Source organism: Mauremys mutica, chromosome 25 (genome assembly GCF_020497125.1).
Source record: "Mauremys mutica isolate MM-2020 ecotype Southern chromosome 25, ASM2049712v1, whole genome shotgun sequence".
Lineage (NCBI taxonomy): Eukaryota > Metazoa > Chordata > Testudines > Geoemydidae > Mauremys > Mauremys mutica.
The window spans coordinates 11,721,045-11,736,653 of NC_059096.1; the positions used below are offsets into that span (position 1 = coordinate 11,721,045).

The 15,609-nt window shown below is 50.4% G+C and overlaps 1 protein-coding gene across 2 annotated transcripts in view; it reads left to right on the top strand.

Moving 5' to 3' along the window:
• The first annotated feature begins 13,928 nt into the window (after nt 1-13,928).
• Nucleotides 13,929-15,609, top strand: part of LOC123356521 (alpha-2-macroglobulin-like protein 1) — a 56,246-nt gene continuing 54,565 nt past the window's right edge. For both annotated transcript variants that reach the window (XM_044999851.1, XM_044999852.1), the window contains exons 1-3: nt 13,929-14,191; nt 14,696-14,885; nt 15,309-15,471. In XM_044999851.1, the coding sequence (XP_044855786.1) occupies nt 14,127-14,191; nt 14,696-14,885; nt 15,309-15,471 (418 nt within the window). In that variant the 5' untranslated portion in view covers nt 13,929-14,126. The remainder of the gene's footprint in view (nt 14,192-14,695; nt 14,886-15,308; nt 15,472-15,609) is intronic.

Consider the following 15,609-nt stretch of genomic DNA (forward strand, 5'->3'; position numbering starts at 1 on the left):
GCCGCGACAGCTCGCAGGCAAGCTGGCCACCCCTGGGCAACTTGATCCAGTTGTTTAGAGAAATATGCCACAGGACGTTTCCAAGTGCCTAATAATTGAGTAAGCACCCCTAGAGCCACTCCCTTCCTTTCATGCACATACAGTTGAAACGGCTTAAAGATGTCTGGGAGACCGAGTGCTGGAGCTTCCATTAGCTTTCTCTTTAACACTTTAAATGCCTTGTCAGCTTCTGAGGACCAGTGAAAGGGGTCGTGATCCATTCCCTTAACACATTTATACAAGGGCTTAGCCCACAGTCCGAACTCTGGGATCCATATTCTGCAAAAGCCTGCCATGCCCAGAAAAGCCCTGAGCTGTTTACGATTGCTTGGGATAGGAATTTGACAGATGGCTTCCTTCCTCTCGTTTGAAAGCTGTCTCTCCCCCTGTCTTATGTGAAATCCTAAGTACTGTACTTCTGAGAGGGCAATTTGAGCCTTGCTCTGAGCTACCCGGTATCCTCTGAGTCCAACAAAGTTCAGGAGGCTCACAGTGGCGTGGAGGCAAGGGGTTAATCCCACCGCCCCTATTAACAGGTCGTCCACATACTGCAAGAGGAGAATCCCGTCCGGAATATTCCACTCCTCCAGGTCTTTGGCCAGAGCCTGGCCGAACAGCGTGGGGGAGTTCTTAAATTCCTGGGCTAACACAGTCCAGCAAAGCTGCCTTTTAACCCTTCGGTCGTCTTCCCACTCGAAGGAGAAAATCTCCTGAGATTGTGTGTCGACCGGAATTGTGAAGAAAGCATCTTTCAGGTCTAGGACTGAAAAGTGGGTGTACTGCCCTCCTATAGATGCCAACAGTGTATATGGGTTTGGAACAAGGGGGTGCAGAGTCTTAACCCGTTCATTAACTGCCCTCAGGTCCTGGACCAGCCGATAGGTGCCATTGGGCTTTCGAACAGGCAGGATGGGGGTGTTCCAGGCTGACTGACATTCTCGCAGTACCCCGTACTTTAGAAACTGATTTATAGTTTCCTGCAGCCCTTCTCTGGCCTCCCTCTTTATCGGATACTGCTTGATCCGCACCGGACTTTTTCCTGGCAGGAGCTGAACTTTAATGGGGGTGTGATGTACTGCCTTTCCTGGGACCCCCGATGCCCATACTAGAGGAAAAACCTGGTCCTCCCACTGGCTCCACTCTGGGGCTTGCATGGCTGAGGGCTCAACTGCAAGAGTCATTATCCAGGCATTCTCTGGGGGCAAGGTGAGGGTGATTTCATCTTGGGTGAAGTGCAGGGTGGCACCTAAGCGACAAAGCAGATCCCGTCCCAGTAGAGGCGTTGGGCAGTCGGGGAGGTAAACCAGCTTGTGGGAGAGAGTTCTGTCTCCCAAAGCACATTCTGCTGGGGCATACACTGGACATTTGATTCCTTTTCCTGTAGCGCTGACCACAGTGAGGGAATCTGCCACAGGCAGCTGGAGGGGTTGATTTACAGCGGTTCGAGCTGCTCCAGAGTCTACTAAAAAGTCTATTTCAGAATTTCCCACCCGCATTTTTACTCGGGGTTCCGGGGGCAGGATAGTCCGTCTCCCCTGACACCCCTAGTCTTGATTCTCTGCTGCCATCATAGGGGTATCTTCCCTCTCGGGGCACTCATTTTTCCAGTGTCCCTCCTTTCGGCATATGGCACACTGATTGCGACCCAAACGCCTTTCCTGTGAGCCAGGGCGCCCACGTCCACGACCTCTCATCCCCCGGCCCCTTCCACCACCTTCCTGAAACTTCCTCTTGTCACTGGCCTGTACTGCTGCAACCATCATCTTCACTTGCCTTTTTTCCTTCTCTTGCCTTAGCTATAACCTGATTCCTCTCCACTTCAGACAACAGGGTCCTCATAAGGATATTACAGTCATCCCAGTCAGGCTTGTGACTGGCAAAACATCCCTCAAAAACCGAAATAAACTTGCTGGGATTCGTGGAGAATTCCCCTGCCTGTGCCTTAAAGGCTGCTAAGTCCACTGGGTTAAAAGGCACATGTGAGTAAACTAGCATAGTAGTGGCCCGGCGCCCCTCCGCTCCCGGGCGAGCCACCACAGTCTCAGTAATCAACGGATAAAATCCCACTGAAGGAGCAATCTCTGAAACCTGAGGCACCTGGTCTTTATACGGTGGGGGTGTAGGAGCCGAAGGGGACACCGACTCTGCCATTACAACCGGGGAGGGGTTCGGGGAACTAACAACAGTGACTGCCGAGCCTGTCGGAGTCAGATTACACTCTTGCAACAGATCTGACCTATCTCTCAACAACATAAACAACTGTGCATACATAAATTCATTCCACTTATTCATTCGCTGACAAAACAAAGCTAATTGAAGGATCGTGTTGTAATTAAGTGATCCCTCCGGTGGCCACCTTTCCTGGCCCTCTAGCTGGTACTGAGGCCAGTTTACTGTACAGAATCTTTTCAGTTTACTTTTAGTCAATGGATTTTTTTTCAAACACTTTCCAATTCATCAGAATGCATTCTAAGGGTGTACACCGTACCCTGCCTGTACTCTGTCCCTGCCCCATACCTATGGGAAGACACTGGGCGTCCCCAGGTCTTAACAGGCAAACAAAAGGTTAACAGCACTGGACTGTTCCTACCTTGTCCACGAGACCGGTTCCCCACCGTCGCCCGTAGCTGCTTCTCCACTATCTGAGCGCGTTGCACCGTAGTGCCCTCCGGGGTCGACCACACCGCGTCTCCGCCGAGGCCCCCGATGAAGTCACCGGTGCGCGCTAGGCATCGGTCGTCGCCGCAATTCGTCGACCTCCAGGAGGGGTCCGGGCAAGGCTAAATTTAGCCTCAAGCCCACCCAGGGACGCCAAAACTGTTGCCGGCCCAAAAGGCCTGAGGCAGCAAACAGTGATTCGTTGCCCGGAGTGCCTCGCTCCAATTAGACACACCAGGGTGGAGAAGCAAAAAAAAGTTTATTTGAGATCTCAAAGCGCGTGCTCGGAGACACAGTCAGGTCTCAGATCAAGCACACCCCAGAAAAGCAGCTCTCTGTCTTTATACATGATCTTAGCTAAGCATGTCTATTACCCCTAATGCCCAGCTTTCCCCTCCGCCCCCCTCTTCTCCCTCCTTTTTAGTTCCCATACAGCAAATACATTATGAAGCAGCAATTACTCTAAACAGGTTAGATCATACTTGGCAAAAAACATATTATCTCGTTAGTAACTTTTCTTGACCGGTCATTCTGTTTCACTCCCTTTAGCCAGGTGCAAGCAGGCTGTATAATTGCCTCCTGGTACTGATAACTAGTTGCCACACATTCCATTCTTTCTATCTAGCCTGTGGGGTTAATTAAAGTCTAAACATGGACGCGGTTCGGACAAGCAGAGGCCTAATACAGGGAGCCTTCATTGGCACTGTCATTTTCCACCCCTCTGTCAACACTGGGTCATGCCTGGTGCCACCAACAGGGGGGTGAGAACAGGGAATGGGAACAGGAACAGGGACACAGGCAAGGCTCTGTGGTGTCAGAGCTGGGAAGGGGGACACTAAGGAAGGAAACTGGAATCATGCTTGCTGGAAGTTCACCCCAAGAAACATCAAATTGTTTGCACCTTTGGACTTCAGGTATTGTTGCTCTCTGTTCATGTGAGAATGACCAGGGAAGTGAGAGGGTGAAGGAATAAGCCCCCTAACAAGCAGCAGGTGAGAAAAGCAAAGAGACTGTTGGGAATCATTAAGAAAAGGATAGATAATAAGACAGAAAATATCTTATTGCCTCTATATAAATCTATGGTACGCCCACATTTTGAATACTGCATGCAGATGTGGTCGCCCCATTTCAAAAAAGATATATTGGAATTGGAAAAGGTTCAGAAAAGGGCAACAAAAATGATTATGGGACTGGAACAGCTTCCATATGAGGAGAGATTAATAAGACTGGGACTTTTCAGCTTGGAAAAGAGAAACCTAAGGTGGGATATAATAGAGGTATATAAAATCTTGACTGATGTGGAAAAAGTGAATAAGGAATTGTTATTTATTCCATCACATAACACAAGAACTAGGGGTCACCAAATGAAATTAATAGGCAGCAGACTTAAAACAATCAAAATGAAGTATTTCTTCACACAACGCACAGTCAACTTGTGGAACTCTTTGCCAGAGGATGTTGTGAAGGCCAAGACCATAACAGGGTTCAAAAAAGAGCTAGATTAGTTCATGGAGGATTGGTCCATCAATGGCTATTAGCCAGGATGGGCAGGGATGGTGTCCGTAGCCTCTGGTTGCCAGAAGCTGGGAATGAGCGACAGGGGATGGATCACTTGATGATTCCCTGTTCTGTTCATTCCCTCTGGGGCACCTGGCACTGGCCACTGTCGGCAGACAGGATACTGGGGTAAATGGACCACTGGTCTAACCCAGTATGGCCGCTTTTATGTTCTTAAGCTCTCACACCTCTATTGTTTGCAACAGGTCTCTGATATTCAGCCCTGAGGTAGGAGAATTGTTTTCTCTTTGTTCCATCAGATTCCGTTCAGATATTGCTTAGATAGAAACCCTGGGGTTTCCAACCTTTTTTCATTTGCAGACCCCTAAACATTTTCAAATGGAGGGGCCGGACCCATTTGGAAATCTTAGACATAGTCTGCGGCCTCCCAGGGGGCTGCAGAGCACAGGTTGAAAACCACTGTTCCATAGGCACTTAGTGCTCTGGGGCTGGATCAGCCCTGTGGATCAGCTCTTTCCCCTCCCCCACCCAGTGCCTCTCACCCGCCGGAGGGCCCTGCCCAGCCGCTCCTCCCCCTCCCTTCCTGCACTTCCTGCCAGAGGACGATCAGCTGTTCAGAGGCGTGCAGGAGGTGCTGCGGGGAGGCGCGGGGACAGGAAGAGTTGGAGGGAAGGGTGGGGTGGGGCAGAGTGGGGACATGAAGAAGGGAGGCGGGGTGGGGGCTTGGGGGAAGGGGTGGAGTGGGGGCCAGACCTGGGAGGGGGGTGTTGAGCAGCCCCCGGGAACTATCAAAGTTGGCGCTTGTGCACTGTTCGGTGGGAACAACGGCCTTTCGCGGACTCCTTAGACCTCGTTTGCCAACCCCCGTTTGTCCTCAGGCCACAGGTGGAGGGAGAACCACTGACATAAACTGTTCAGAACAGTCCCCTCCGGCACTTGTGTTCCTGCCCGAATCTCACTGAGCTTGAACCTCCCACTGACTGGGGACAGGGCCGGGTCGGGAGGGGCAGGACGCGCTGTCCCCAGTCGCTCGGTCCCAGCTCTGATTTCCGGGGGCGAATGCTGCTCTGGGAGACGCTCCCGCAGCTGTGCCCAGACCCCACTGGGGCTGCGGAGCCTGTTTGGGTCGTTGGCTGGGGCTGTCTCGGGATGCCCAGCTGTGACCGAGGGCAGAATTGGGCTCTGTGATGCCAGGACTGGCCGTGACAGAGACCTGAGCCGTTCCATGGACGCCGATCTAAGGGATACGGGCCTCAGGCCTGATGCCTGACGCTCACCCCCTTCCTGAATCGCTCTCCCCTGGGCAGGGGCCTCCCACCCCACCCCAAGCTTCACCACCCGCAGTGGGCCCTGTCTGCCTGGTGGGACTGAAATCCCTGTTACCTTTGAACCATCCCAGGGCAGGTAAATATTTGAGGGTAAACCAGCAAGGGGCAGTGACCTGGGGCCAGATCTCTGCATCCCTGGAGCTGGCAGCGAGCCAGGGCAAGCAGGCTGCAGCCTCCCTGTGCTGGTGTCTGCAGTCCGGGGGGAGGGGAGGTGACAGACCAGCCCTCTCCCCTCCCCTCCCCCTCTTCCCAATCCCAACTCACTCCTTTGAGTTTTCTTCTGAGTCTCTCTCTGTAGGACCCAGCCTGTCCTAATGGATCATACATCCCTCTCCTGCCCGCATCTGCTCCCTGCACTGAGGGGCGGGACATTAATGAGACACAATGCACCCCCACCCCCACTGCAGGAATTCAGAATGGACTGGGTGTAGGGGACTTGGGGGCAGTGGGTATTTCTGTTACCCAACCGATTTGCCTGTTACACAAGGAAACCCAGGTCTCCTCCCCACCCCCCCCCTCGAGTGAGGGCAAACATGGAAACTGAATTCTCCTCCCAGCCCATCTGGGGCTCCGCTGGCGGGCATGTGCCCATGTGTGAGTGAGAGCGCTCAGCCAGCTGGTAGATTTTTGCACCCCAGGTAATTATTTCATACTATAAACCTACCATAAAAGAACATGATTCACGCGGCGAAGCTGAGCGCTGGCACGTTAGGAAATGTCTGACTCACGGAACGAACAAGACGTACTTGTGTAAGAACACACTGTACCATAACACGCTCGCACGAGGGGGCTGAACGAGGGATGACACGGGCAATCTGCCTTCTGGCATTGCTGAACTTTTCACTTCTAGACTTTGCAACCTTCATGCTCCTGGGATGGCGTTTTTGTGTTTAATTTCTAGTGCTGGGGGGAGGGGTTAAAGAAAAACAAAGATTTTCTTGCGTGCCCCTGTACAGACCCCACCACTGCAGCCCAGGGCCATGGATTGTAAGGCCAGGAGGGGCCATTATATCATCTAGACCAGTGGGTCTCAAACTTTTGTATTGGTGACTCCTTTCACTCAGCAACCTTCTGTGTGCGACCCTCCTTATCAATATTAAATCCTTTTCTTATATTTAACACTATTAGAAATGCTGGAGGTGAAGCAGGGTTTGAGGGTGGAGGTGGCCAGTTTGCGACCCCAACATAATAACCGTGTGACCCCCTGAGAGGCAGGGCCACATTAAGACCTTTAGAGGCCCTAAGCACTGAAAAGATTATGGTGCCCCCCACTATGTAATTCAAAATAAAAACCATACTATACCGTAAAATCAAATTTTATTTTTTGAAATGACACAAAACTTACATGTTTGTTGAAATTAAAATAGCTTCTTTCTAGATTTTCTGATTGCAAAATTCTGGATAAGTTCATCGAAGCTGACTCGACGAAACATGTCCGCTTCCATACACAATAAAGTGAATCAAGTCTGTCCTGACACATTGTTGTTCTCTGAGGGTTTTTTAATCTTTTCAGCTGAGAAAAAGAGCATTCTGTGGAGCAGTTAGTAATCATCAATGTTAGGAAAAATACGTAGTGCGATCTCTACATTTGGCAATGCACATTGTATTCCATCTTTCAATATTGTGTCATGAAGATCAATGTGACTGAATTTCATTTTTCCCTGTTTCATTAAACTTTGCGCGCATATAACAGTGGAACTGCTGTACTTCTCCACAGAGATTCGTGTTCAAGTCAACAGGGTATGAGTCAACTAGCTTTTGGGAACCTTGTGAATATTGTTCATCAGATAAGTCCATATCATTTAGAAAAGAAAATCTACTTGATACTTCTTTGTACACTTCACCTCTCCTCTTCATATGAGCTTCAAGTGTATCAATTATAGAGTAGTAAGTAGATACGCAAAATTTGTCTCTAGGATTCAATGCTGTTTCTGTTGCACTGCTATCATTTGCTTGTTTTTTCCTGATTTGCTTGCGGGACTGGGCTTCTTTGTAGTTAGTATCAGACAAGATATCTTTTGATATGTCTTCAAATCTTTCTAAATCGTTCCTCAAAGCGTGTAAGGGTTCTGCTAATGATTGACAGAGGTCTGCACATGTTTTCAAATCCAATTCTTTTTCTTGGAGAGCTTGACTTGTGAGGTAAAAATGTTGTAAAATTTCATTCCATGTGGTCAACATGAATACAGACTCTAGTTCTTGCATCTTGTTTGCAATGTTTTCTGCCTCTCGTATAGTTTCTCCCTTTTGTGATTGGTCTTCAGCTATACTTTCTAATGCATCCACAATCTTTGAGTAGGACTCCAGAATTGCACTTGTTGCCACTGCATGTGCCTCCTAGCAAGTATTAGAAAGAGATTTCAATGCACGATCATTTCCCAAATATGTTTTAAGAACTGTCCATCAGTGTGTTGAGGCAGAGAAAGTAACTGGACTATTGAGAAAAACCTTACTGCCACCGGACAACAATCAACAGCACTGCGGCCAACAAGATTGAGAGTGTGTGCAGCACATGGTATGAATATGGCATATTTGTTCTGTTCTAAAAGCTCCTTCAGCATTCCTTGATAACGCCCTGACATGTTGGCAGCGTTGTCATAAGATTGACCTCTGCACTTTGAGAAATCTATTTTGCAAACTTGGCACAGATAATGCAGTACTTGATTTGCCATTTCTTCACCAGTGTGGCTTTTCCAATTGAGGAATGTTATAAATAGTTCAACTGGTTTTCCATCTGTGGGAGACACATATCTTAGTACAATACTCTATTGATCAATATGTGAAAGATCCGGTGTAGAGTCGACAGATAAGCTGAAGTACCCAGCAGTACTTATTTCATCCACAATCGCTGAACGAACTTTGTCACTCATTAGACCAATGAGTTCATCACATATTGTCTTGGATAAGTATGATGGGTTACCTTTGCCAGCATTCCCATATTTTGAGATATGGCCTGCTAAAAATGGGTGAAACTGAGCCACAAACTCCAACAATCCCAAGAAATTTCCATTCTGCAATGATCCAAATGTGTCATTTGATCCCCGGAAAGGCAGACCACGTTCAGCTAATGTTTGAATAACAGCTATAACACGCTGTATTCACGCTCCCCTTTAATTTGTTCTTCCAATTTTTGTGTCAATCCAAAGCCCTGTTCGATTTAAATATGTCAACATTGAATCTCTGTGAGTAGTGCTATTTTCATGTTGTTCAATGAAAACAGTATTCCGCCAGTCACTAAATCCATCTGCAGCAAACTGGGATGTTGAAGGTTTATATGCAAAAAGTTTGCAAACAAAACAGTACACAGACCCTGTTGATGGTGAATACAGTAGCCATTCTCGAGTGTATTTCTCACCATTCGCTTTCAAGCCGAAAAATATTTTTTGTGGACAATATCTTCCTTGTTTGCCATTGGTAAAAGTCCGACGTGATTTCTCAAATGACCCAGTGTGGTGTTGACAGTCATTTGGTCCATGATCTACCCAGTAAGCTACGTCATCGGTACTGAAATGAACCCACATACCAGGATCTTTTCTCCTATTATTTACAGCATGAGCAGGTTCAGTCTCTGATACATCCACACCTTCTAGAACAATGTCTGTTTTACCACCAGGAGTAGGACGATCAGTTACAGTCTCTGATTTCCTTGCATTATTTTGATCTACGTTAGTAGGACGCCCCCCTGGTTTAGGTGGGGATAAGTAATCAAAAGAGAACAGAAAAATGGGGGAAGAGTGCGTAGTGGAGTGTCAGGAAGTCTAACAAAGTTCTGATTTTTCCCATGATGACTCCTTCAATGCTCTTTTTGAAATATCAATTTTTTTTAAATCTCTTTTTTGGTGCCCCCCGCTTTGCTGGTGCCCTAAATACGTGCTTAGGCTGCCTATTGGGTAATCCAGCCCTGCTGAGGGGTCATGACCCCCAGTTTGAGAACCAGTAATCTCGACAGACCTCCTGCATAACACAGGCCAGAGAGTTGCACCAGATCTCCCTGTGCTGAGCCCATTGCTTGTGTTTGAACAAAGCCCGTCCTCCCGCAAAGCAGACAGTGGGGATTTGAAGATGTCCCTCGTTGTTCTCTCCATCCCAACTCGTAAATAAGAGCCGGTGGAAAAATGAAAGTTGACTCCAAGCACAATGCGCATTCCCCTAGGCTGAGGTTGATGAGATGTATTTCGATGGGAACCTATAGGAGGATCTATTTTGTCTGTGCCCTGTCTCATCCGGGGGTCTGTGGGGCTGGCTCCGTACGGTAGAAGAGCAGGCTGAGTGCACAATTTACAATTATATTTTGAGACCTATCAGTTAGCCAGTTTTTAATCCATTTAATGCATACTATGTTAATTTTATATAATGTTCCAGTTTTTTAATCAAAATGTTGTGTAGTATCAAGTCAAACGCCTTACAGAAATCTCAGTATAGTACATCAATACTATTACCTTTATCTATGAAATGTATAATCTCATCAAAAAAAGATATCAAATTAGTTTGACGGGATCTGTTTTCCATAAGCTGATGCTAAATAGCATTAATCATATGAGTCTTTTCTAATTCTTTATTAACCAAGTCCCATATCAGCCACTCCATTATTGTGCCAGGGATCTATGTCACACTGACAGGCCTCTAATTACCCAGGCCATCGCATTTACCATTTCAAGTATTAGCACAACATTAGCTTTCTGCCAGTTGTCTGGAACTTCCCCAGTGTTCAAGGCTTACTGAGAATCACCATTAATGGTCCAGCGAGTTCCTCAGCCAGCCTGTAAGGGTGTGGACTCACCCCTCCCGTGCCTCCTGCTTGTCATCCATGTGAATTAGCTCTTCCAGCATCGCTCCCAGGACCCCGGTGCCCCTTTCTCTGGGTTGCTGCCCCCCTGGCAGTACCCCCACACTCTGGGTCTCCCCTCCCAGGGGAACCCCCACCCACTAACCCCATCTCGCCTCAGTGTAAGGCTACTGCCAGTCACTATCTAGCCCCACTCCCTGGGGCAGACTGCAGTATACGCCACTCATCACAGGCAAGGTTGGGTTTGGACCCGCTGCCTCTCTCTATAGCTGGGCTGCCCTCTGCAGCCCGGTACTGGTCTTAGGCCCTCAGCTAGGCCGCAGCCTGGAGGTTTTCCAGGCTGGAGCTCCCCAGCTCCTCTAGCCTTCCCGCAGCCCTGCTCCACTCCCAGTACCCTGCTCAGCTCCCTAGCAGCCAGGCCTTTCTCTCTCTACAAGCAGAGAGAGATTGACTGGGCTCCTGGCTCACTGCCTCTTACAGGGGCCAGCTGGGCCTGATTGGAGCCTGGCCCCAGCTGAGCCGGCTTTCCCCAATCAGCCCAGGCTTCTTGCCCCAGCCACAGCCCTCTCCTGGGCTATTTTTAAGCCCTGAAGGGCAGGAGCGGGTAACCACCCCGCTGCTAAGCCCTTTTAAAACTCTTGGATATAAGTTATCTGGAGCTGCTGATTTTAAGGTGTCTCACTTTGGTAGCTGCTGTTTAACATTCTCCCCAGATACTAGTGGAATGGAGCGAGTGTTCTCCCCTTCGTATGACATGACAACTTCATCTGGTTTCTCCCAAATGCAGAACGGAAATATTTCTTGAACTCTTCTGCCTTCTCAGCATTCAGGAGCAGTAGATGCTCCCTAAAAGTGGGGGGCCACTGGCGTCCAAGCCATGGCCCCACCTTTGCACTACCCATTCCACCTGAGGCCCCATCACCATGTCACCTCTTCCCCCCAAGACCCCGTCCCCCATTCCCTCCTCTCCGCCCCTTTGCACCCATCGCTTGCCCTTACAGATAGTAAAAAGTGATGGGGCCATGGCCCCCTGGCACCCCCATTCCAGTGCTCTTGTTTGCATTATTATTGATAATTCTACCATTTCATCTAGTAATGGACCAATACCATTGTTAGCATTCAGATTGTTCTTAAGAACCAATTTTTAAAGTATATTATTGTCTTTAACTCTGAGGGCCATATATTTCTTCTTGTATCCCTTTGCTTTCCTTATCAATTTGCTACAGTTCTTAGGTTCTGATTTATATTTATTACTGTCAACTTCTCTCTTTTTCCCTTTGATACGCACATTTAGAAAAATATTTTATAGTTGTTTTCATGTGCCTTCTAAGCCAGGTCAGTTTTTTTACCGAGTATGGTCCCTTTCTTTGATTTTGGCTTTTGGGGCATCTAATAAAGTGTTCTTAAACAATTTCCAATTATCAGTCATATTTTTCTGATTAAATTCTTCCTCCCAGCTGCTTTGGCTCATAACTGTTTTCAGCTTTGTGAAATTGGGCCTTTCACAGCACCAAGTAGAAATATTTCTGGTCTGGACTTTATTCTGTTTGCACATTATAAATGTCATTGTCAGGATCACTTGTACCTAGGCTACCGTTCATTTTTAGTGCTGTGATCAGTTCCTCTTTACCTCTCAAGACAAGGGCTAATGTAAAATACCCCCATGCTGGATGCAACACTTTCTGAGTTAGGAAATTGTCATCTTTAATATGAAGAAATTCCAAGGACATTTTAGTATTCGTAGCATCACACCGCCAGCATGTGTCACTCACATTGAAATCCCCCAGGATCACACAGCGTTTTTTTCCTACACTCTATAAAGAGCTGCATAAGGAGCCGCCCATCCTGTTCCTTAGTGGGATTTGGTGATCTGCCCCAGATACCAGCTAATTGCTAACATCCCATCTTGTGCTGTATCGGTTAGGACAGGGATCCATAACTATTCAAAATCATTTTCTCCCAAGTTGTCAGTGACTCGGAAACAAGTCTGAGATACTCTACTAACCATGTGCAAATGTTCTGTACTTTATAATCTAGCCACATCAACATGGATTTTCATGGCAATAGGTAAAAACCTTCTCTTCTCCTAGCACAATTCCCCTGCCAAATTTAAATTCCATGCTCCGAGGCATGGAGACGCTAGAACTCAAAGAAATGCTCAGAAAAATGGATTGCCCTCGAAAAAACTACCTGTGTTAATGCCAACCATGTTCTTAGAAATGGCTCGACTTGTTTTTGCTGAAAGTTTACTGTGATACAGCATGGCCAGAGGGCAGCAGGAGAGGGTTAGAAGGGAGCCTTATTCCCTGTAGAGAGAAGAAAGTTTGCTATAGATTAATTAGAGCACCTGAAACCAATTAGAGCACCTGAAGTCAGTCACCGGATATAAACCCCCCTGCTTCAATCAGACAGGGGAAGGTGTTAGAGCAGAGAGGATTGGTGTTGGAGCAGAGAACAGTTTGAAGGAGTAGAAACAGATGGTACGTCCAGACTACCCGCCGTATCGGCGGGTAGCGATCGATTTTTCAGGGATCGATATATCGCGTCTCATCTAGATGCGATATATTGATCCCCGAACGTGCTCCCGTCGACTCCGGAACTCCACCAGAGCGAGCGGCGGTAGCAGAGTTGACACGGGGAGCCACGGACGTCGATCCCGTGCCGTGAGGACCCGAGGTAAATCGATCTAAGATATTTCAACTTCAGCTACGCTATTCACGTAGCTGAAGTTACGTATCTTAGATCGATTACCCCCCCCCCCAGTGTAGACCAGCCCAGAGTGGATTGGAGTTGGAGCAGAGAGCAGTTTGGAGGGAAGCAGAGGAAAATTTGGAGAAGTACTGCAGTGGGCTAAGAAGACCAAGACCTTAGGTAAAGGGACACCTGGCTTGTGCACAGGGAGGGCAAGAAGCCCCCACAAGCTGAAGGGCAGGAGAGGGAAGTAGCCCAGGAGAAAGAACCACTAGTTCAAGTGGTTCACCACTATCCTCAGGGCCCCTGGGCTGGGACCTGGAGTAGAGGGTGGGCCTGGGTCCCTCCCTCTCCACTCCCCTCCTCTAGGACACTAGTGGGGCAGTTAATATCCTAGTTCAGGGGCAAGAAACGGTGTCCTGAACCCTACCCCCCCCAAGAAGAGAGAGTGCGAGACCCATCATAGTAGTGCTAGCAATTTTCCACATTACAAAAAAAATTCATCCCAAAGCAGAGCCTGAACATGGAAATTTCATCCCCAGCCGTCCCAGTTTGGGAAGGTTAGAAGAGATCGTGAATGGGGTTTTCATGAGACATGTTCAGCAACCCCAACGTTCTTCTCATTTGCATTGCAACAGTGGGGGCGCTGCCAGAACCCACTTTACCAAAGTCATTTCTCAGCAAGCTCCTCCCCCCTGCTCCTGCCAGGGCTTTCCCAGCATCTCGGCTACTGCACCACCACTGACCCGACCCCCAGAGGGGTCCCACCCCCTGCCTTGTGACCAATGCAAGGGGCCTCCTGGCTCATCTGAGCCTTTGCCAGGCAGCATCCTCTGACTCTACTGCAAGAACATGTCATAGCCTCGAATCCAGCAGCTGGGGGTGGTGGGTAAATATTGTCCTGGCAGCGTCTGCCAGCCCCAGACAGAGACCTGACATCCCTTGTTTACCTTGGATCAAAGCGAAGCTCCAGCTCCAGAGTCTGTATCAGGGCAGAGCAGGCTGGTCTCCAGCACAGAGCGTGGGGGAGAGGGAGGAAGAAGGACCCAGAGGGGGGTGACGTGTGTGTGTCCCCTTGTGCCTGCCCGTCTGCCTGCACCCCAGGAATGGGGGCCCCACTAACCTGCCTGCTGCTCCTCCTGCACCTCACAGCTGGGACGTCTGCAGAGCCGTAAGCCGTGTCCATGTCTGTCTGTCTGTCCGCGTGGTGGGCGGTGCGGGGCGGTTGGAAGCAGCCGAGGGCACCGATGAGGGGGCTGCTGGATCCAAAACTGACGGGACAGGTCCGTTCTCCCCTGGGAACTCAGTCCCTGATGCTGGGTCCCTCCTGTGCCCCTCTGGTCCGACCCCTCCCAGCGCCAGGGGAGGGTGGCTCTGGTTAAGGCAGTGGCTTGGGGTGTGGAGAGCTGGGGTCAGTGCCCGGCTCTGCCACAGACACCCTGTGCACCCCCAGCCAGACACCAACCCTCTGAGCCTCAGCTCCCCTGTACCATGGGGTGATGATCCTCTGCGGCCGCCTGCTCCCGTCAGCCTGTCACCTCCTCGGGCCGCGGCCTGTCTCGGCCCAGCCCTGTCCCAGCAGGGGGGACACTCAGAAATCGGGAGTCACCCCCCGGTCCTAGGGGAGGCTCTGGGCTGTCCCCTCCCCCACTGCCCGGTGCTTTCCCCTCCCCAGGCACTATGTGGTGGTGAGCCCAGCCGAGCTCTACCACCCGCACACGGGGACGGTGTCAGTTCATCTCGGCGACCTCAACGAGACCGTCCGGGTGAGCGTCCGGCTGGAGAGGGGGGATGGGCGCAGCGCTATCACCCTGCTGGAGAGAGAGGTCCGGGAGCCCCGTCTGCACGAGAACGTGCGCTTCCAGGTGAGCCCCCGCCCGCAGCCATGGGCACGGCCCCGGGCACTGGCCATGGGCACGGAGCCCGTCAGCCCCGGGTCTGCAGCCCCAGCCCAGCCTCAGGCCCCGGGCACAGCAGGGCTCAGGGGACTGGCCATGGGCACGGAGCTGGTCACTCAATGGGCAGCTGTAGCCACAGAACTCGAGCCCATCCCTCAGCAGCGACAGGCAGGGGGGAGCGGGGATGGGTGGGGGGCACAGAGCGCCCTGGCTTCCAACTCCACCGAGCGCCCCAGGTTCATGCTCCCCAGGCTGGGGACGGGGGTTCCTGTGTTTGGGGGGATGGGAACAGGGACGCACAAACACCACTGCCCCCCACGCGATAGCGGGTCTGCGCCACGACCGGCCCGTTACCGGCCGCTGTGGCCTTGCTGGGGTCCCCGTGTGCAGGTTCCAGCCCCGTCCGGGGGGCAGCAGGAAGTGGCAGAGCTGCACGTCTCGATCCGGGGAGATGCCCTGCAGTTCTCTGAGCGGAAGAAGGTGCTGCTGCGGGCGCTGCAGCCCGGGACCTTTGTGCAGACGGACAAGGCCGTCTACAAGCCGGGACAGACAGGTGAGAGGGCAGGAGCTGCTGGAGGGAGTTTCCTGGGGCCCCAGGCCCTTGGGGTGGACTCCCGGGCTCCGGGGCTGAGCTGGGGGCCTAGCGGGGGATTCGGGACTCTCACTTCTAGGCCCCTGTCTGCACCCGGCC